Source organism: Budorcas taxicolor, chromosome 5 (genome assembly GCF_023091745.1).
Source record: "Budorcas taxicolor isolate Tak-1 chromosome 5, Takin1.1, whole genome shotgun sequence".
In the NCBI taxonomy this organism is placed as follows: Eukaryota; Metazoa; Chordata; class Mammalia; order Artiodactyla; family Bovidae; genus Budorcas; species Budorcas taxicolor.
Window position 1 is genome coordinate 163,106,761 of NC_068914.1, and position 20,555 is coordinate 163,127,315.

The 20,555-nt window shown below is 48.2% G+C and overlaps 1 protein-coding gene across 1 annotated transcript in view; it reads left to right on the forward strand.

Moving 5' to 3' along the window:
* MOV10L1 (Mov10 like RISC complex RNA helicase 1) overlaps positions 1 to 20,555 on the forward strand; it is a 61,314-nt gene that overhangs the window by 912 nt on the left and 39,847 nt on the right. Inside the window, exons 2-8 of the mRNA XM_052640709.1 lie at positions 933 to 1,117; positions 8,279 to 8,441; positions 14,231 to 14,343; positions 14,811 to 14,998; positions 17,414 to 17,557; positions 17,820 to 18,064; positions 18,399 to 18,531. Coding sequence (XP_052496669.1) covers positions 933 to 1,117; positions 8,279 to 8,441; positions 14,231 to 14,343; positions 14,811 to 14,998; positions 17,414 to 17,557; positions 17,820 to 18,064; positions 18,399 to 18,531 — 1,171 coding nt within the window. The remainder of the gene's footprint in view (positions 1 to 932; positions 1,118 to 8,278; positions 8,442 to 14,230; positions 14,344 to 14,810; positions 14,999 to 17,413; positions 17,558 to 17,819; positions 18,065 to 18,398; positions 18,532 to 20,555) is intronic.

The following is a 20,555-nucleotide window of genomic DNA, read 5'->3' on the forward strand; positions in this document are numbered from 1 at the left end:
CAGCCTCTCAGCAGCAGTAGGATTACAGCTCGGCCTCAGTGGGCTTCCAGCTGCGCCAGGGCGCACTCAGGTGTCTTCTGTGTCTGAGAAGGAGCGGGAGTTCCAGGCCCAGGTCTCTGAGTGGATGAGGGAAGGCCTGCTCTGCCCCAGACTTGCCCCCCAGGCCCAGAATCTTCCAGCAGTGCCTGCCTAGGATTGAGTGCTCAGTTGCGTCCCACTCTTTGCAACCCAGTGGACTATAGCCCACAGGCTCCTCTGTCAATGGGATTCTCCAGGCAAGAATACTAGAGTGGCTTGCCATTTCCTCCTCCAGGGGATGTTCCTGAGAAGGAAATTGAACCTGGGTCTCCTGCATTGCTGCTAGTTTCTTTTACCACTGGGTCATCTTGGAAGCCATTTCTGGTATGAGGAAATAATACAGAATCTCCTAGCCCTGCTGCTGGTAGTGTTGGTGATGAGAAAGACAATAGTGGTGATAAGAGTGCACAGTAGTGACTCCCCCACTGCTGCTCTAAAGCAGCCCCCAGCCTGTGCCAGCAACTCAGAGGTCTGTGCCTTGCACATCCTGTCATGTAATAACCTTCACACAGCTCTCTTGGACTGTGACTGTCTCCATTTTACAGATGAGGACAGGCACAGACCTAGCCCAGGGTTCCACAGATGGCAGGGCAAGAGCTGGGCATCCGACCCAGGCAACCTGGCTCTAGAGTCAGAGCTCTCCCCATGGTGCCTACCACCTGTGCCCTTTGGAGTAACCTAGGAAGTCTGCCTCCAAAACCCTACGTTCTGAGCACTCTGTTCTTCAGGGAGGTTCTCAGCCCACAGGGCTTCTAGCCACAAGGATGCTCTGAGCTCCACTGTTCTCTGGGAGACTCAACTGTAGTGTGCACTTGCTTTGTGGTCAATGTAACCTCTCTGTTTACCTGTCTCAGGTGACACCAGGTTGAAAACTGTCCAGGGTGTCGTGACAAGGTACTGCAGTGATTATGGCATGATTGATGATTTGATCTACTTCTCCAATGAGGCTGTGACTAGCAAAGTGCTTCTAAATGTCGGACAGGAAGTTATTGCAGTTGTGGAAGAAAATAAGGTGTCAAATGGACTGAAAGCAATCCGGGTAAGGCCTGAGTTCTTGAGGAAGAATTCTCTCCACCTTGAGCTTCACACCACCATCCTCCTCTTAGAGACAACCTATAGTTTTATGCCATGGAGGAAATCAGTGTTACCACTTCATTATCTATTCTTCTAGTCATTTAAAAAGCTATTGTTACAAATGATAGCTATTTGGACCCTTTGTTATCCAGTTAGCAAAGATAATTAATGAACTCTACTATGCAGCAAATTTTTCTTTAAAAAAAATAGTATTATTGCTCTCTGATTTCCTGATGTTAGTTAGAGGGTATGCATGTTTAACATTTTAATGGTTATCGTCAAATTATCCTTCAAGAACTTCGTGCTAATTATACTCAGGAGCAGGATGAGAGACTTTAGTTACCCATATTGGCAAGGGTATGGACTTAGGCATCTCGGAAATCTTCGCCAGTCACTTTGATAAGTGAGCTTATTGTTTTAATTTGCATTTAAGCCTTAAAATAGACTAAATATTCACATTTTTTTCCTGTGAGTTATTTTAGTGTCCTTTATACATTTTGTTTGTTGGGTTCAGCTATTTAAAATTAAACTTTCTACATTACAGAATTAAGTTTCATTCCACATAGTTAATGGGTCTGTCTATTCCTTGTGGCTCCGGGGCTTTATGTGAATCCTTAGAGAGGCTTTTCACACTTCTCAGTTCAGACATGCCCTCAGGTTTGTTCTGAAAAATTGTTTATTTACATTTAAATGTCTAATTTCCCTGGAACTTACTGGCTGTGTGGACTGAAAGAAGGAACCAGACATTTCTTTCCTGGTATCTCGCCAGTCATCCGCTGAATGGTCCAGTCTTTCCTACTGAGTTGGAAGGTCCCAGAATCCCACCTACCTGGGACCCTGTCGGTCCTGATGCCTTCACTTGGCCCCCGTGGCACAGTCACATCCTTGGGTGGCAGGCTGGTTTCCCTCTTCCTGTCTGTGGATGGGCTTCTCTGGCTTTCCTCTTCTTCTGGATGAACACGAGAGTCATCCTACTGTTTCTCCTCCTTGGCTCAAACTCACCTGGACCAGCGCAGAGTACATGGATCCATTTAGGTCAAGTGACATGGATCAGAGCGAGTTTTCACCAGCTACAAATTATGTCCACTTCTTTAAGCCTTCCTCTGTGTTTTTTTTATTCACTTATGTTCTGCAGATTCCTTCTTAAGTTTTTGAGAATTGTATTGATTTTGTTTCATTATCAATATGATTTTATTTTGTATTTTCAATCTTTTTCTTCCCTTATAGGAAATCTGTTGATTTTTGGTATATAATTTGGTATCTGCTAAACTTACTGAGTTCAACTACTTGTTTAAATGGTCATGACATACCATCTACCAACCATATGTCGCTATTTAGATTTATTAAAATTAAGTAAAATTTAGAATTAACTCCTCAGTTTCATGAACTACATTTTAAGTACTAAACATGACTGGTGGCGCCAAATTGGATGCTTCCAACATAAACCATCTCTATTAGGGCAGAAGGGCCTGTGGAGTTGCTCTGGTCTGGAACATGCCGCCCCTGGGGAACAGCACCTTCTCCTCATGCTCCACCTGAACTCTTGACTCTTCAGACAGAGTGCTTCCTTGTTTGTTTTTAGCTCTTCTGGAAGAGACCTGTATCACTTGATTTACCAACACTAGGTAGGAGTAACTGACTTCCACTGTGAAAGTTGTGGAATTGGCTCATTTCTACTGGCCTCTGGATTTATTTGCTCATTTTTTTGTTTAGGTTTTTTTATCATGGTAAAATGTGTATAACATGAAATTGTTAACCATTTAAAGTTTCTTGATGCCATTCAGTGGCACTAAGTACATCATGTTGTTGTGCACCCATATGACTACTTTTACAACTTCTCATCATTCCAAATAAGAACTCTATACCCACTAAATAATAACCTACTATTCTACTTTCTGTCTCTATGAGTTTGACTATCCTGGGATGCTTCATGTAAGTGGAATCATGTATTAGTCCTTTTGTATATGCCTTATTGGACTTAATATAATATTTTCAGAGTACATCCACGTACCAAGTATCAGCTCTTCATTTCTTTTTATGGTTAAATAACATTCTATTGTATGTATAGACTGTATTTTGTTTCTCCACTCACCTGTTGATGGACACCTGGGTTGTCTCTACCTTTTGGCTGTTGTGGATAATTCTGCTGTGGAAAGTACCTTTTGAGTCCCTGTTTTCAACTCTGGAGTCTGTACCTTGCAGTAGAATTGAATGGTCATATGGTAATCCTATGGGCTTCCCAGGTGGTTCAGTAGTAAAGAATCTGTCTGCCATTGCAGGAGACAGAGATATGGGTTCGATCCCTGGATCAGAAATATCCCCTGGAGTCGGAAATGGCAACCCACTCCAGTCTTCTTGCCTGGCAAATTCCATGAACAGAGAAACCTGGGGAGCTACAGTGTATGGGGTTTCAAAGAGTTGGACATGACTGAGAGACTAAGCATGCATGTAAGGTAACCCTATATTTAACTTCTGGAGAACCCACCAAATTTTCCCCAGTGGCTGCGCCATTTTACATTCCCACCAACAGCACAGAGTTCCACTTTCTCCATGTCTCCACCAATGTGAATTATTTTCCTTTTTTTTTTTGATAGTAACCACACTAGTGAAAAAATGAAAGATAAACCCATTTGAATGCAGAGTTCCAAAGAATAGCAAGGAGAGATAAGAAGGCCTTCCTCAGCGATCAATGCAAAGAAATAGAGGAAAACAATAGAATGGGAAAGACTAGAAATCTCTTCAAGAAAATTAGAGATACCAAGGGAACATTTCATGCAAAGATGGGCTCAATAAAGGACAGAAATGGTAGGGACCTAACAGAAGCAGAAGATATTAAGAAGAGGTGGCAAGTATACACAGAAGAACTGTACAAAAAAGATCTCCATGACCCAGATAATCACGATGGTGTGATCACTCATCTAGAGCCAGACATCCTGGAATGTGATGTCAGTGGGCTTTAAGGAAGCATCGCTGCAAACCAAGCTAGTGGAGGTAATGGAATTGCAGTTGAGCTATTTCAAATCCTAAAAGATGACGCTGTGAAAGTACTGCACTCAATATGCCAGCAAATTTGGAAAACTCAGCAGTGGCCACAGGACTGGAAAAGGTCAGTTTTCATTCCAATCCCAAAGAAAGACAATGCCAAAGAATGCTCAGACTACTGCACAATTGCCCTCATCTCACATGCTAGTAAAGTAATGCTTAAAATTCTCCAAGTCAGGCTTCAGCAATACGTGAACCGCGAACTTGCAGATGTTCAAGCTGGTTTTAGAAAAGGCAAAGGAACCAGAGATCAAATTGCCAACATCCGCTGGATCATGGGAAAAGCAAGAGAGTTCCAGAAAAACATCTATTTCTGCTTTGTTGACTATGCCAAAGCCTTTGACCGTGTGGATCACAATAAACTGTGGACAATTCTGAAAGAGATGGGAATACCAGACCATCTGACCTGCCCCTTGAGAAACCTGTATGCAGGTCAGGAAGCAACAGTTAGTACTGGACATGGAACAACAGACTGGTACCAAGTAGGAAAAGGAGTACATTAAGGCTGTATTTGTCACCCTGCTTATTTAACTTCTATGCAGAGTACATCATGAGAAACGCTGGGCTGGAGGAAGCACAAGCTGGAATCAAGATTGCCGAGAGAAATATCAATAACCCCAGCTATGCAGATGACACCACCCTTATGGCAGAAAGTGAAGAAGAACTAAAAAGCCTCTTGATGAAAGTGAAAGAGGAGAGTAAAAAAGTTGGCTTAAAGCTCAACGTTCAGAAAACTAAGATCATGGCATCCAGTCCCATCACTTCATGGCAAATAGATGAGGAAACAGTGGACACAGTGGCTGACTTTATTTTTCTGGGCTCCAGAGTCACTGCAGATGGTGATTGCAGCCATGAAATTAAAAGACGCTTGCTCCTTGGAAGGAAAATTGTGACCAACCTAGACAGAATATTAAAAAGCAGAGACATTGCTTTGCCGACAATCGTTTGTCTAGTCAAGGCTATGGTTTTTCCAGTGGTCATGTATGGATGTGAGAGTTGGACTATAAAGAAAGCTGAGCGCCGAAGAATTGATGCTTTTGAACTGTGGTGTTGGAGAAGACTCTTGAGAGTCCCTTGCACTGCAAGGAGATCCATCCAGTCCATCCTAAAGGAGATCAGTGCTGGGTGTTCATTGGAGGGACTGATGTTGAAGCTGAAACTCCAGAATTTTGACCACCTGATGCAAAGAGCTGACTAATTTGAAAAGACCCTGATGCTGGGAGGGATTGGGGGCAGAAGGAGAAGGGGACGACAGAGGATGAGATGGTTGGATGGCATCACCAACTCGATGGACATGGGTTTGTGCGGACTCTGGGAGTTGGTGATGGACAGGGAGGCCTGGCCTGCTGCGGTTCATGGGGTCACATGGGGTCACATGGGGTCACAAAGAGTTGGACATAACTGAGCAACTGAACTGAACCCTAGTGAATGTGTCTTACTGTGGTTTTGCTTTACATTTTTCTAATAGTAACACTGAACATCTTTTCATGTGTTTATAGGTCATTTATAACAACTTGTATCTTCAGAGAAATGTCTTTTCAGTTCCTTTGCTTATATTTTAATCAAGTTATTTTCTTATCGAATTGTAAAAGTTCTTTATATATTCTGATACTAATCCCTTATCAGATGTGTGATTTACACATTTTTCCTCCCAATCTGTGGCTTTTTCACTTTTTCTTTTAAGTTTATTCATTTCAGCTGCACTGGGGCTTTGTTGCTGTGCGCAGGCTTTTCTCTGGTTTTGGCGAGCAGGGGCCACTCTCTAGTCACAGTGCTCTGGCTTCTCTTGTGGCAGAGCGTGGGCTCCAGGGCACTTGGCCTTCAGTAGTTGCAGTGCAGGGGCTTAGTTGCTCTTCAGCAGCATATGGGATCTTCCCAGGCCAGGATCGTACCAGTGTCCTCACATTGCAAGGCAGAGTCGTAGCTACTGGACCAGCAGGGAAGCCTCTTCACTTCTCTCAATAATATCCTTTGATGCACTGAAGTTTTAAATTTTGATGAAGTCCAACTTATCATTTTTAATAGCCTGTGCCTGATGTCACATTTAAAAAATATCCCAAGATCATGAAGTTTTGCTCCTATGCTTTCTTCTAAGAGTTTTATAGGGTTAGCTCTTAAATTTAAATCTTTGACCCACTTTTTAGTTAGTTACTGAATATGGTGTTGGATGAGAGTTTGACTTCGTCTTTTACGTGCTGGGATCCAGTTTTCCCAGCACCATTCCTTGAGAAGATTACACCACATGGAAAACCTTTTCTCCTTTGAATGGTCTGGCACCTTTGTTGAGAGTCATTTGACCATATATGTGAGGGTTTATTTCTGGGCTCTTTATTCTGTTTGATTGGTGTTTTGTACGTCTCTACAGTCTTTTAATTATTGTAGCTTGGTAGTAAGTTTTGAAATAAAAAAAGGTGAGTTTTCCAAGTTTGTCCATCCTTTTCTAGATTGTTTTGGCTATTCAAGGTCCCTTGAGATTCCATACGAATTTTAGGATGGGTTTTTCTGTTTCTTCAAAAACCATCATTGGGATTTTGACAGAGATTGCATTGACTCCATCAGTCACTTTGGGCAGTATTGATGTCTTCGTGTTAATCCATGGGTGTGAGGTGTGTTTCCACTTGTTTGTGTCTTCTCTACCTTCTTTTCTGGGGAGGGCTTCCCTGGTGGCTCAGCCAGTAAAGAGTCTGCCTGCAAATGTGGGAGACCTGAGCTCGATCCCTTGGTCAGGAAGATCCCCTGGAGAAGGAAATGGCAACCTACTCCAGTATTCTTGCCTGGAGAATCCCATAGATGGAGGAGCCTGGAGGACTCCTGTCCACAGGGTCGTGAAGAGTCAACACGACTGAGTGAGTAACACTAGCTTCTTCCAGTCACATTTGTAGTTTCAGTGTACAAGTCTTTCACCTTCTTGGTTAAATTCTTAAGTATTTGATTCTTTTTTGATACTATCATAAATGGAATTGTTTTCTCCGTTTTTTTTTTTTTTTGGATCATTTATTACAGGTAAAAAGAAATACAGTTGATTTTTGTATCCTGTAACTTCGCTGAATTTGTTTATTGGCTCTAACAGGTGTTTTGTAGATTCTTTAGCATTTTCTGGATGTAAGATCTTGCTCAGTAATGTCTGACTCTTTGCAACCCTGTGGACAGTAACCCGCCAGGCTCCTTTTCCATGGAATTCTCCAGGCAAGAATACTGGAGTGGGTAGCCCCATTCCCTTCTCTAGAGGATATTCCCAACCCCAAGGATCAAACCCAGGTCTCCTGCATTGCAGGCATCTAAGTCTTCAGGGAAGCCCATATTAGATCATGTGGTGGTGTTCAGCCTCAGTTGTGTTCAACTCTTTGCGACCCCATGGACTGCAGCATACCAGGCTTCCCTGTCCTTCCTCCACCAGAGCCTGCTCAAATTCATGTCACTGAGTCGGTGATGCCATGCAACCGTCTTGTCCTGTATTGTCCCCTTCTCCTCCTTCATTCAGTCTTTCCCTGCATCAGGGTCTTTTCCAATGAGTCAGCTCTTATGTTAACTTCAAATAGTTTCACCTCTTCCTTTCCAATCTGGATATTAAAATTTCTTCTTCTTGGCTAATTGCTTTGGCTGGGACTTCCAGTATTCTGTTGAACAGAAGTGGTGAAAGCACTCATCCTTGCCTTTTCCTTATCCTGGGGAAAAGCTTTCAGTCTCACCACTGAGTGTCATGGGAGCACTGGGTCATATGTGGTCTTTATAGTACTGAGGAAGTTCCAGTGTCTTCCTAGTTAATTGAGTATTTTTATCATAAAGAAGGTGTTGGCTTTTATCAGATGCCTTTTCTGCACCGACTGAGATTATTGTGTATAATTTTTCATTTGTTCTGCCCGATTGCTGGATGGTAGTGACTGGTTTGCATTTGTTGAGCCATGGTTGTGTTCTGGGATGAACCCCTCTCCATCACGATGTGCAGCCCCTTACCATGCGGCTGCATTCAGTTTGCCTGTCTCATTGGGATTTTTGCCTCAGTGTTCATAAGGGGCCTTGGCCAGTATTTGGCTTTCTTTGTGGTCCTCAGCATGTCCTAAGTGGTGGTTTGTCTGTCTTGCAGGTGGAAGCCGTCTCGGATAAATGGGACGATGACAGCAAGAGCCACGGTGGGGGGCTGTCTGACCCCAGCCCCCGGGTGCTGATCGGCTGTGTGACCTCACTGATGGACCGCGCGGGCTACATCAGCCAGACCACGTACTTCTCCCTGGAGAGTGTGTGTGAAGGTGTGCTGGGCAGGTCTCCCTCACATTTACAATTCGTTTTTGTGGTTTTTAAAAAATGTTCATGAATAGGGTTGAGGTAACTGCTCGCATCACTGAAAGGACCACGTCTGGGCTCCCTCTGGGAGAAGGCTTGCCGGGGGAGCGGCAGCGAGCTCAGGCTCTGGCGCTGGCGACACACTGCCCCTCGCTCTGTGCCGTTTGTCGTGCAGTTGCCAACTCCTGGGTGGCTGTTCCTTTTCCATAATTGTTGCTCCTGATCTAAGACAACAACATCACAGATGCTCAGAGGTACTGTGATCTCTTTATTTAGGTGTGTCCAGTGTAAAATAGGACTTGGGGATAACCTGGTACTCTCCCGAGAGTACATCTTTAATTACACCTGGTTTTAGTTGATCTTCCTAGATGGCACAGTGGTAAAGAATCCAGTTTCCAAGATCGGAGACACAAGAGACCAGGTTTGATCCCTGGGTTGGGAAGATCCCCTGGAGTAGAAAATGGCAACCCACTCTAATATTCTAGCTTGGAAAATCCCATGGACAGAGAAGCCTGACAGGCTATACAGTTCATGGAGTCGGCAGAGTCAGACTCAACTGAAAGACTGAACACGCACACATTAGCTAATCTAAGATTCTGTTCTTATGCCTAAAGAAATCATTTGTCAGCATCATTTTTTGAACAACTATTATGTGCCTGCTATCTCCAGTGGTGGGCAGGGAGCAAGGCAGGAGAAGACCCAGACGAGTGGGCCCTTGCTCCCCTCCTGAGGAGACACAGTCCTACACATGCTTCATCCTCCGGCAGGACTCAGAGGAACCTGGGGGGGCAGCCTAAGCTGGACACCCTGCTGGGCTGTGCAGTCGAGGGCCCCTGCCCCCGTCTGGATGACTCTTCAGTGACCGATGTGTCCAGTCCAGGGACCAGTTTTCATCTACCAGCATCCCTGAGGTCCTCAGAGTGTTGCCCTGAAAGCCTCGACCCCATACCTGTTTCCTGCTTCCTGGGGCTTAGCCCAGACCTCTGACCTGCGGCCCCACCTCAAGGCTGGACCCGTTGACTCAGGTCTCCTGCTCTGACCCTAGGCCTGCCCTGTGTGAACCAGCCAGCTTTGCCCTCTGCCTTCTGGTTGGGATTAACCTTGGGGGAGCGTCAGCAGATGGAGGGTGTGGGAGTGAGGTTGGGCTCGGCACCCCGTGCTGTGGCGGCCTGCCCATGGCTCCTCTACTGTGACCAAACCAGGGCACCAGGCAAGTGAGTGGCCAAACCGGCACACAGTGGAGAAGTTAGAGGGACATTCAGGTTGGTTAAGAGAAAATCATTTTTAAATGTGTGTGTGTGTGTGTGTGTGTGTGTGTGTGTGTGTGTATATATATATCTCAATTAGCACATTTATTTTATTATATTGGTGGGCCTTAACTGTTATTCAAAAACTATTTGCAATGCTCAAATTCCTTCTAAAAAAGAGAAAACGATACCTGGGCACGTTAAAGAAGAGTAAAGCAATCTAATCCTGTGTAGCCATTATATTCTTCGTGTATATTAACATCTTCTCACTTCTTAGCAGCCCTAATGCCATGTCACTGGTATTGTTCTGAGGAACGTACATTTTTCAGTGTTATCTTAGCTTCATTTTTTCATACAGGGGCCTAGAGTCGTCCTCAAAGCTGCATTTTATGGTCGATGAGCTTGCAATTGTAGGCACCTTTGATGGGCTCTCCTTGTAGGCTTTTGTATGCTCAGTCGCTAAGTCATGTTCAACTCTTTGCGACCCCCGTGGAGTGTAGCCCACGAGGCTCCTCTGTCCATGTGATTCCCCGGGCTAGAATGCTGGAGTGGGTTGCCGTTCCCTTCTGCTGGGGATCTTCCCAGATGAGGGATTGAACCCCCATCTCCTACATTGCAGGCGGATTCTTTACCACTGAGCCACCTTTTAATTAAGGAAATACTAGTAAGCTCAAAGCAAACTCTGGTGAATGTGAGTCATTAACAAGTCTGGGTTTTTTCCTGCTGGAACATCCTAACTCTTTTAGCCCAGATGCTTCAGAAGTGTTAGTTAACCTCTGTAAGCACAAAGGTGTTCAGATATTTTCATGAGCTAAAGTCTATCAAATAAGTCATCTCTGTGATTTTTTTTTTAATCTTGCAGCAAATTTGGAAGCTGTAAACTTGTTGTAGGCCTTGATGGTTTTAACTTATTCATTGCTGAATATCAGTTTATCAAACTAAAAGAGCTCGATTGAAAGGCTCCTCACACAGGCGGTAGGCATCATGTCCAGGTGTTCAGCTCTGAGCTGAGCCATCACACAGGGTCTCACTGCTTCAGGTTCTCTGTGCTTCTGTGGGAGCGAGCGTCACCATGTCGTGTTTACAGGCTATATTCTCAATAACTGCAGTTCACAAAAGTCTTAAAACTGAAGGGTTTTTTTTTTCTTTTGTTCCATCTCCCGCTCAACCCCCACCCTGCCCCACCCCCACCCTGCCGTGCTGCGCAGCTTGTGAAATCTTGTTCCACAACCAGGGGTTGAACCCAGGCCTCACCAGTGAGAGCACTGAGTCCTAATCACCGGACCACCTAGGGATTCCGTAAACCCGAAGATTGTTTGCGTCCACATTTACTGAGTACTTTAATTAAAAATTGCCAACTGATTTTGAACAAAGTGTAACCAAAATTTGGAGCTCTCACCTGTAAAAAGTGGAAGGAGCACCATTGTAGGGTTGATTTACAAAGCACTTCTTCAGAGGTTCAACCATTTGTAAAATTCAGACTGCGGGGCAGCCAAGAGGAGCAGGCCACCAGGCTGCACGGTCTGTTCACTTTAACACTGGCTTTGCTACGGGGCTCTGAGGCTGAGTTGCCTGCACGCATCTGTCAGTCTCCGTGGCTGCAGCCTGTCCTCTCACTCACTGACCGGCACAGCGTGGGGGAGACCTGGGCCTCTGGGCACATGGTGGTTCCTGCACGTTGCTGCCCCACGGGCTTCTCAGTGCGCACGGATCTTGTTGCTGTTACAATTCCATCAGAACTTGCACTCATGTGTGTTGTCATGGTAAAAGCAAATAATCTTTTTCCAGTGTTGGGTTTTTAAACTGAATTACAGTAGCATTCACAATAACGTCCGATGTATCTCCTTCAACAGAATAGTCTTCCAGAATCTTTAATTTGATTCCATGATTCTGATGGGGCAAAAAAATGAACTAGTTTTTGATTTGCTTCACTGTTTTTCTCTTTAAAATAACTTTTATACAGCTAGCACAGTAGTAGTTATTGCTTCACTTCTTGCGTGTGGTGGGAGATATAGAATTAAAAATTAGCAAAATTATATCAATTATTTGATAAATTAAGGCATGGCTTACGAAACAAGTAAAGATTTCTCAGTGGTGTGTTAACTTGTGCTTCTGGGCATCATCCTCCTAAAAAACTCACCGACCTGGAAGCTGGCGCCCAGAAGCTGTGTCTCCTGTGGGTTTGTGCTGCCTGTGCCATGCTCGGTGGCCCCTGTGTGAGAAGCAATGTCCATAGACGTTTGGGCTGCTCTGTGCTTATCATCAGCTTTCTTGAGAAACAAACTCAGTATGTTATTAGGCACTGTTGTCTTCTCAGCTTAATAAAAATGTTTATTACGAAAGAACCAAAAGGTTATCAGCAGGTATAGCTCCACCACATACCACAGCGGCTCAGCTGCTGCCTCACGTCCCTGGTCCTGTAATTCCCCACTCTCTGCTGCCCTGCCAGTTCCCAGGCACACTGAGGGGACACCGAGGGCTCCCCTGCCTGAGCTGGGGCGGACGCAGCTGCCCAGGCCTCGGGTGTGAACACACCTCCCTGTGTCGCCACGTGCCCACGTGTCCCTGATGAGGAGGATGGGGGGCCGCTCCTAGTGTCTGATGGAGCTGGCAGAGGAGCGCAGTGAACGCCCGTGCCTCCTGGAGCTCACCTTGCAGTTGTCAACCACAGTGTTTGGTTATATGTATGCTATATACGCTGCTGCTGCTGCTGAGGCGCTTCAGTCCTGTCCGACACTGTGCGACCCCATAGATGACAGCCCACCAGGCTCCCCGTCCCTGCGATTCTCTAGGCAAGAACACTGGAGTGGGCTGCCATTTCCCTCTCCAATGCATGAAAGTGAAAAGTGAAAGTGAAGTCACTCAGTCGTGTCCGACTCTTAGCGACCCCATGGACTGCAGCCCACCAGGCTCCTCCGTCCATGGATTTTCCAGGCAAGAGTACTGGAGTGGGGTGCCATTCCCTTCTCTGATGCTATATATGCATGTATGTATAATTGCTATATATGTATAACATAATGTATATACCTTTATATTATATAGCATACAATTACATATAATTATGTATTACGTATGATTACATACAGTATAGCATTTCAGTTCAGTTCAGTCGCTCTTTGCGACCCCATGAATTGCAGCACACCAGGCCTCCCTGTCCATCACCATCTCCCGGAGTTCACTCAGACTCACGTTCATCAAGTCCGAGGCGACATCCAGCCATCTCATCCTCTGTCGTCCCCTTCTCCTCCTGCCCCCAACCCCTCCCAGCATCAGAGTCTTTTCCAATGAGTCAACTCTTCGCATCAGGTGGCCAAAGTACTGGAGTTTCAGCTTTAGCATCATTCCTTCCAAAGAAATCCCAGGGCTGATCTCCTTCAGAATGGACTGGTTGGATCTCCTTGCAGTCCAAGGGACTCTCAAGAGTCTTCTCCAACAACACAGTTCAAAAGCATCAATTCTTCGGTGCTCAGCCTTTTTCACAGTCCAACTCTCACATCCATACATGACCACAGGAAAAACCATAGCCTTGACTAGACGGACCTTAGTCGGCAAAGTAATGTCTCTGCTTTTGAATATACTATCTAGGTTGGTCATCACTTTTCTTCCAAGGATTAAGTGTCTTTTAATTTCATGGCTGCAATCACCATCTGCAGTGATTTTGGAGCCCAAAAAAATAAAGTCTGACACTGTTTCCACTGTTTCCCCATCTATTTCCCATGAAGTGATGAGACCGGATGCCATGATCTTCGTTTTCTGAATGTTGAGCTTTAAGCCAACTTTTTCGCTCTCCTCTTTCACTTTCATCAAGAGGCTTTTTAGTTCCTCTTCACTTTCTGCCATAAGGGTGGTGTCATCTGCATAGCTGAGGTTATTGATATTTCTCCCGGCAATCTTGATTCCATCTTGTGTTTCTTCCAGTCCAGCATTTCTCATGATGTACTCTGCATAGAAGTTAAATAAGCAGGGTGACGATATACAGCCTTGACGTACTCCTTTTCCTATTTGGTACCAGTCTGTTGTTCCATGTCCAGTTCTAACTGCTGCTTCCTGACCTGCATACAGATTTCTCAAGAGGCAGGTCGGGTGGTCTGTTATTCCCATCTCTTTCAGAATTTTCCACAGTTTATTGTGATCCACACGGTCAAAGGCTTTGGCATAGTCAATAAAGCAGAAATAGATGTTTTTCTAGAACTCTCTTGCTTTTTCCATGATCCAGCGGATGTTGGCAATTTGATCTCTGGTTCCTCTGCCTTTTCTAAAACCAGCTTGAACATCTGCAAGTTCGCGGTTCACGTATTGCTGAAGCCTGGCTTGGATCATTTTGAGCATTAGTTTACTAGCGTGTGAGATGAGTGCAATTGTGCGGTAGTTGTATATAATTAACATACATAATATATACTTTATATATACATGTAATAACAATGCTCTGAAAGGTAACTTCAGAGTCTCTTGTACACTTTAATGTTTCAATGTCACCAAGTAACTTGCCTGGTTTCCTTGCCTTGGAGGTTTCGAGCCCTGCAAGGGAGACTGGGTGGAGGCCGAGTACTGGATCCGGCCAGGCACATGGAGCAGTGAGGCCATCTCGGTGAAGCCGCTGAGGTACAAGCGCGTGGACCGGGTAGGTACCGGGCCTCGAGTGTCCATGGGTCCTGGATGCACCAGGAGGTCAGGTCAAGTGACAGTCCGTCTTGGCCAGAGAAGACCCTGACTTCTTACCATGACGACTGGAGGCTGGCCAGCATGCTGGCACAGTTAAATTCTAGGTCACGGGGGTACTCAGTGTCCAAGTGGCTGATGGTGGGGCCCAGGGAGCGGGTGTGGCCTCTGCCTGTGCTGCTAGCAGAGCTGTGGTCTGGGGAGTCGGGGCTGGAGCAGAGGAGGGAATCGGGTTTGTGAGAGGAGGCCAAGTGTGCCCTGGGCTGCTCCCGCCGCCTCGCCTCCGGGCTTCTGCCTGGCCGGCACCATCCGGGGCGTTGCTTCTCCCCGGAGACCAGCCCGCGCCTCCCTGGCCACGGCAGCCCCGCCCTCCCGGTGCTGGTTTCTGCCCCACTGCGCACGCGCTACCAGCCCGTGTTGTGCTTGCAGGTCTGCGTGTCCAGCCTCTGTGGGAGGAACGGGGTGATCGATGATTGCATCTTCTTCACCTTGGACTCCCTGAAGCTTCCGGAAGGCTACACGCCGCGCAGGCACGATCTGGTCAGCGCGGTGGTGGTGGAGAGCAGCCAGTCCTGCTATGTGTGGAGGGCACTGTGCATGACTCCGGTGCAGACGTGGTGAGGAGGCGGGCGGGCCCAGGGTACGGCTGAGCGTTGGCTCAACAAAACAGGATCCCCTGAGCCGGCAGGTTGCAGGGAGACATCCTGGGCACTGAGGGCTCTTCATGGTTGGCTGAAGGCTGAGTGAAAAGTGGCCCGTTGAGCCTCAGTCTCATGCTAATGATCTTCATGTTTTCCTGGGTTTTGTGAGTTGTACGCTTTTACACGTTGGTGTTTCGTAGAACATGTTATACACGGCAAATTTTTAGAGTTACTGAATTTGCTGTATCCGTATTCTTCTCTCTGTGTCCCAGTGACGTTCCACCTCCGACACATGTTTATGAGCACTCCAGGCCTTCCTGAGCTCAGGTTTGAGCAGCAGCACTGCCCTGCGTCCTGCCCGCCTCTGCTCTTTGTCCCTAGTGCTCCCCTAGGGGCACTTTGTCCCTAGTGCAGTCCCTTAGGACTGCCCCTATCTCACAGGAGCAGGTCATGTGTGGGAGGAGGGTCTGTGAGCCGCAGAGCGGGGAGCCTGTCTCGGGAGAAGTGGGCTACCGGCCTGGCCAGGAAGGTGCGCTTTGGTAGGCTGTGGGCAGAGCAGGGGACATGGCAGGCGGCTCTGCCATGTCCAGACCACCTGGTGGCCACCTCTTCCTGCTCCATGGGGCTTGCTCTCCTTTTGGAGAATGACTCTGCCCATCTGCAAATCAGTGAAGCGTGTGAGACACATTGCCCTCGCCCTTACCAGCAGGGAAGCTCAGGAGTTCTGGCTTCAGCCTGTCTGACGGGCCCAGGGGTGTGAGGACCACCCTTGCCACGTGATCGTGGTGGCCACCAGCTCCCTGGAGCAGGAGCCGAGGCCCTGCCCACACGGGTGTCATAGTGGCTCAGAACCTCGTGCTGCTCTCAGGAGACCCCAGGTTGTTGAGACACATGATTCCCTGACCGTCCTCTTTATACCGCAGTTAACTGGGTTCCTGCTAGCTGCTGGCAGGGGTGGGCTGTGGGAGGGTGGCTGGGACTGGCCCAGCTGACCATCCAGGAGAAACAGCTGCCAGCACGCCCTCAGGGCCAGTGTGTCCATCAGAAGGACTCTGGGTCCCTACTGCTCCACCTGTCTGCCTCTCCCCAGCACTTCCCTTAGCCTGCCCTGCAGCTCTCTGTCTCCAGAGGACTCACATCTGCCAAATGGGGTAGGTGGGGGCGTGGGCAGGGGCTCCCTGGCTATGGGTGGCAAGCTTCAGGCAAGCCTCTTTCGGGCCCCAGCTGCAGTGGCCTCTGCTCCATCCAGGGAGGGGAGCTGGTCCCAGGAGGGAGACGACCAGGCATGTTCCCCTGAGGCCCCTCGGTCTGCCAGGAGCAGCTGTTCTCACAGGGAGCCCGTTGGCCCAGCACGTGCGCCGTGCCCTGTGCCGCTGCCCTGGCTCTGCTTCCTCCCGAGCTGGTCCAGCCTTCAGGCTGTAGCCCCACGTCAAGGATGCTGCCCTGCCCTCAGACCCACTGTCCCCCGCCCACTCAAGGGCCCGAAGGCCAGCAGCAGCGCTGTGTGCGAGGCAGGGCCTGCCCCCTTCCAGGCCCAGCCTGTGGCGGTCTCCCAGGCCCACCCCCAGGCTCTGGGTGGGTTGAGCCCATTAGCCAGTTCTCCACAGCCCCTGGGTGCTTGGCCGGCTGTAGGACAGATGACTACCCCCACAGCACGCTGGGCTGGGGGGAGGCTCGGCAGCGCTGGCTGTGTGACCAAGGAGGGGAAGACAGGGAGCGAGGAAGATGGGAGGGGGTGTGTGACTGAAACGGATCTGAGGGGGCGGGCAGGCTGAGGTCAAGGATGTTGCCGGTGTGTGGACAGGGGCAGGTGTGAAGGAGCCGGTTTCTGAGTGGCACGGGGTGGGTCAGGGATGGGAAGGAGCTGCGAGTGAGTGGTGGACGCAGCACCTGCACATCATAGCCGTGTCAGCACAGAGGGAACGGACGGCCCCTCCTCAGGGGAGGGCGGCATCTGCTCATTTTCTGAAGATAAAAATTCTTCTCTAGTTTCAGATACTCTGAAGCCAGACTCTTCTTCCCAATGAAATGGGTCCCTGACAAGCCAAGCGCCTCCCTGCAGCCGAGGGGAGGGTCTGAGGAGGAGCGCTGAACGCCCTTCCCTCTGGGTGCAGGGGGCTTGGGTCTCTGGGACACTCTGGTGGAGGCGGCCTGCTCTCAGGCCCTCAGGGTCACTGCGGGGGCTCCTCTCCTCTGGAGTCAGCAGGCTTGTGGTTTCTTCGTGAGGGTGACCTGCTGTTCTGCCCAGAGGTCCTCAGGGTGTCCTTCCATGTCACCTCTCTGGGGCTTGGCTCCGTGTCCTGCCCCCTGTGGCTGGTGCCACCCAGTAGGGCAGGGCCTCCGGACGCCCCTGCCCGCTGACCTGACAGCGTCCTATGGTGCTTTCTCCAGGGACTTCTCTCCTGCCACCGAGACCGCCGAAGAGGCCTGTGGAGCCCTTTTGCTCAAAAACAAAGGTGATATGGAAGTCACAAGGATGACAAATTTTGGAACTCTGAAAGAAGGAGAAAGCAAAAATATGGTGATCTTGATAGAGTAAGTTTGCCACTTAAAATTACATCGTTGGGTTTTAAGCTGTGATTGAAGAATTTCTGTAGAGTGAACTTTACTTTGCCTGTTTGTTTTTCGCTTTATGTGTATCTTTCTAAATTTTCGCCCTGAAGTAGCCTTTTCACTTACACTCAATTAGAAGTATTTTCAATTGTCATTCTCTTGTTACATTGAATTCTGTTTTAAGGTAATAGTGTTTTAGCTTTAAAAATCCTGTCTCTCTTCACAGCTAATTTTCCTTTTGCAGGAATAAAGGAGATGTTCCTCAAAACTTAGTCAGTTGCAAGCTGGGTGGCTGGGATAAAGCTAAACAGTTCAGATTTCAAATGCTGGATGAAACCCAGGTGTGCCCCGAAGTGTCTCCTATTTGTGTACCTGAGAAGGAGAAGGATTTTGCAGATGAAAATATTAACTCGCTAGACAGCTTCAGGGAAAGCACAGCCTGGCAGACCCTGGAGAGCAGTTCGGTGAACAGCAAAGAAGTCTCTGCAGGTAGCCATCTCAGCTGTTACTGTCGGATCAACCGCACCAGCACCTTCAGGCCGGGAGCCGGCGCAGCTGCTCCAGGGTCTGGGCGGGTGGGTGGCAGTGGCTACACTGCTCGCTGTTGGTCTGGACCCTACTCTGGTAACTCGCGGCCGACAGCTGGAGATCGCCCGGTGTGCTTGAGACGAGCTGCTTCCTCTGAACGATTCTAAACTGGGGAGAGCCTGCCTGTGCCCCTTTGCCTGTTGGTCACTGTGTGTGCTAGACCCTTCCATCAACACTACTGCTGTCAGAACAGCTCAACTTTGGTCTAATTTTGGTTTTAAATTTCATCTCCTAGGTGACTGTGCCTGTAAAGGAGAAAATGGAGTAAAGGAGAAGAACGTATCACAGAAGCAGGTGACAGAGTCCAAACCCAATGGGCTCATCCCTGCAGGGGGAGAAACTCGAATCGTGATCACATGTGATGCAAAGTACGTGGCTGGAAGGTGTGGACAGAGTTGACCTTAGGACACGTGCACAGGCATCTTGTTCTGTTTCACATGTGGTCCTTCTGGGTGGGATGTTGTGAAAAGGATTGGTGGTTATTTTGATGGGACAAAATCACAAGGACAAGCACTGGAGAAAAGTGGTCCAGTCCAGGGGCCGAGTCGGGGTACCCACTGAGGCGCTTGTACCTGGCCCTGACTCCTGACTGGTGGGGGACATGAGCCGCTCAGCCCCGCCCGGGAGCCGGTGCCCCAGCCTCCTGCTGCTGCTCCCCCTGCCTCCCTTCAGTGTGCCCTGCGCCCTTCCTGCCCCGCCCCTCCCCCCGGGCAAGCTGGCCAGACGGCGGCTCCTGAGCCCTTGCGGGCCCTTCCCCTCTTGCCTCCTCCCCTGTGTCCAGAACACTGGGCTCTTACTCCCCAGTCACCTGCCAGCTAGGAGCTTGGGTGCAGCCCTTCTTCCCTCTCTCATCTCATCTACACCTGCTGGCTCTACATTGGTCCAAGGGTGGTTCTGATTAGATCAGCGCCTTGCTTCAGGCTGAGGGTGACACTGTGCACAGAGGGCAGTCCTCGAGTGAGCAGTCAGTGCTGGTGCCTGTGTAGCCGTGTGATGTGGCCGAGCCTCGAGCAGCAGAGGGAGGTGGGCTGCAGGCAGAGGGAGATGGCGTCTTGTGTAGCACAGCTCGGACCGCTCTTGGAAACACTGGACATGTGTTTCCTATTCTTAAGTCTGAGAATCACAGACAGTACTATCTTAGGTTTGTGATTTTATCTTATACTGTTCATGGGGTTCTCAAGGCAAGACTACTGAAGTGGTTTGCCATTCCTTTCTCCAGTGGACCACATTCCGTCAGACCTCTCCACCGTGACCCGTCTGTCTTGGGTGGCCCCATACGGCATGGCTTAGTTTCACTGAGTTAGACAAGGCTGTGGTCCGTGTGATTAGATTGGCCAGTAGTCTGTGATTGTGGTTTCCGTCTGTCTGCCTTCTGATGCCCTCTTTCAGTGCCTGCTGTCTTACTGGGGTTTCTCTTACCTTGGACGTGCGGTTATCTCTTCACAGCTGCTCCAGCAAAGCGCAGCCGCTGCTCCTTAACTTGGACATGCGATAGCTCCTCTTGGCTGCTGCCCTGACCTTGGACATGGGGTAGCTCCTCTCGGCTGCACTTCAAGAGTGAACATTGACATTTTAGGAATCAATGAACTAAGATGGACTGGAATGGGTGAATTTAAATCAGATGACCATTATATGTACTACTGTGGGCAGGAATCCCTTAGAAGAAATGGAGTAGCCATCATGGTCAACAGAAGAGTCTGAAATGCAGTACTTGGATGCAGTCTCAAAGTCAACAGAATGATCTGTTCATTTCTAAGGCAAACCATTCAATATCACGGAAATCCATATCTGTGCCCTGACCAGTGACGCTGAAGAAGCTGAAGTTGAACAGTTCCATGAAGACCTATAAGACCTAGAACTAACACCCAAAAAAGATGTCCTTTTCATTATAGGGGACTGGAATGCAAAAGTAGGAAGTCAAGAGATACCACAGTAATGCTGAAGAAACTGAAGTTGAACAGTTCCATGAAGACCTATAAGACCTAGAACTAACACCCCAAAAAGATGTCCTTTTCATTATAGGGGACTGGAATGCAAAAGTAGGAAGTCAAGAGACACCTGGAGTAACAGGCAGTTTTGGCCTTGGATACAGAATGAAGCAGGGCAAAGGCTAATAGAGTTTTGCCAAGAGAACACACTGGTCATAGCAAACACCCTCTTCCAACAACACAAGACTCTACACATGGACGTCACCAGATGGTCAACACTGAAATCAGATTGATTATATTCTTTGCAGCCAAAGATGGAGAAGCGCTATACAGTCAGCAAAAACAAGACCGGGAGCTGACTGTGGCTCAGATCATGAACTCCTTATTGCCAAATTCAGACTGAAATTGAAGAAAGTAGGGAAAACCGCTAGACCATTCAGGTATGACCTAAATCAAATCCTTTA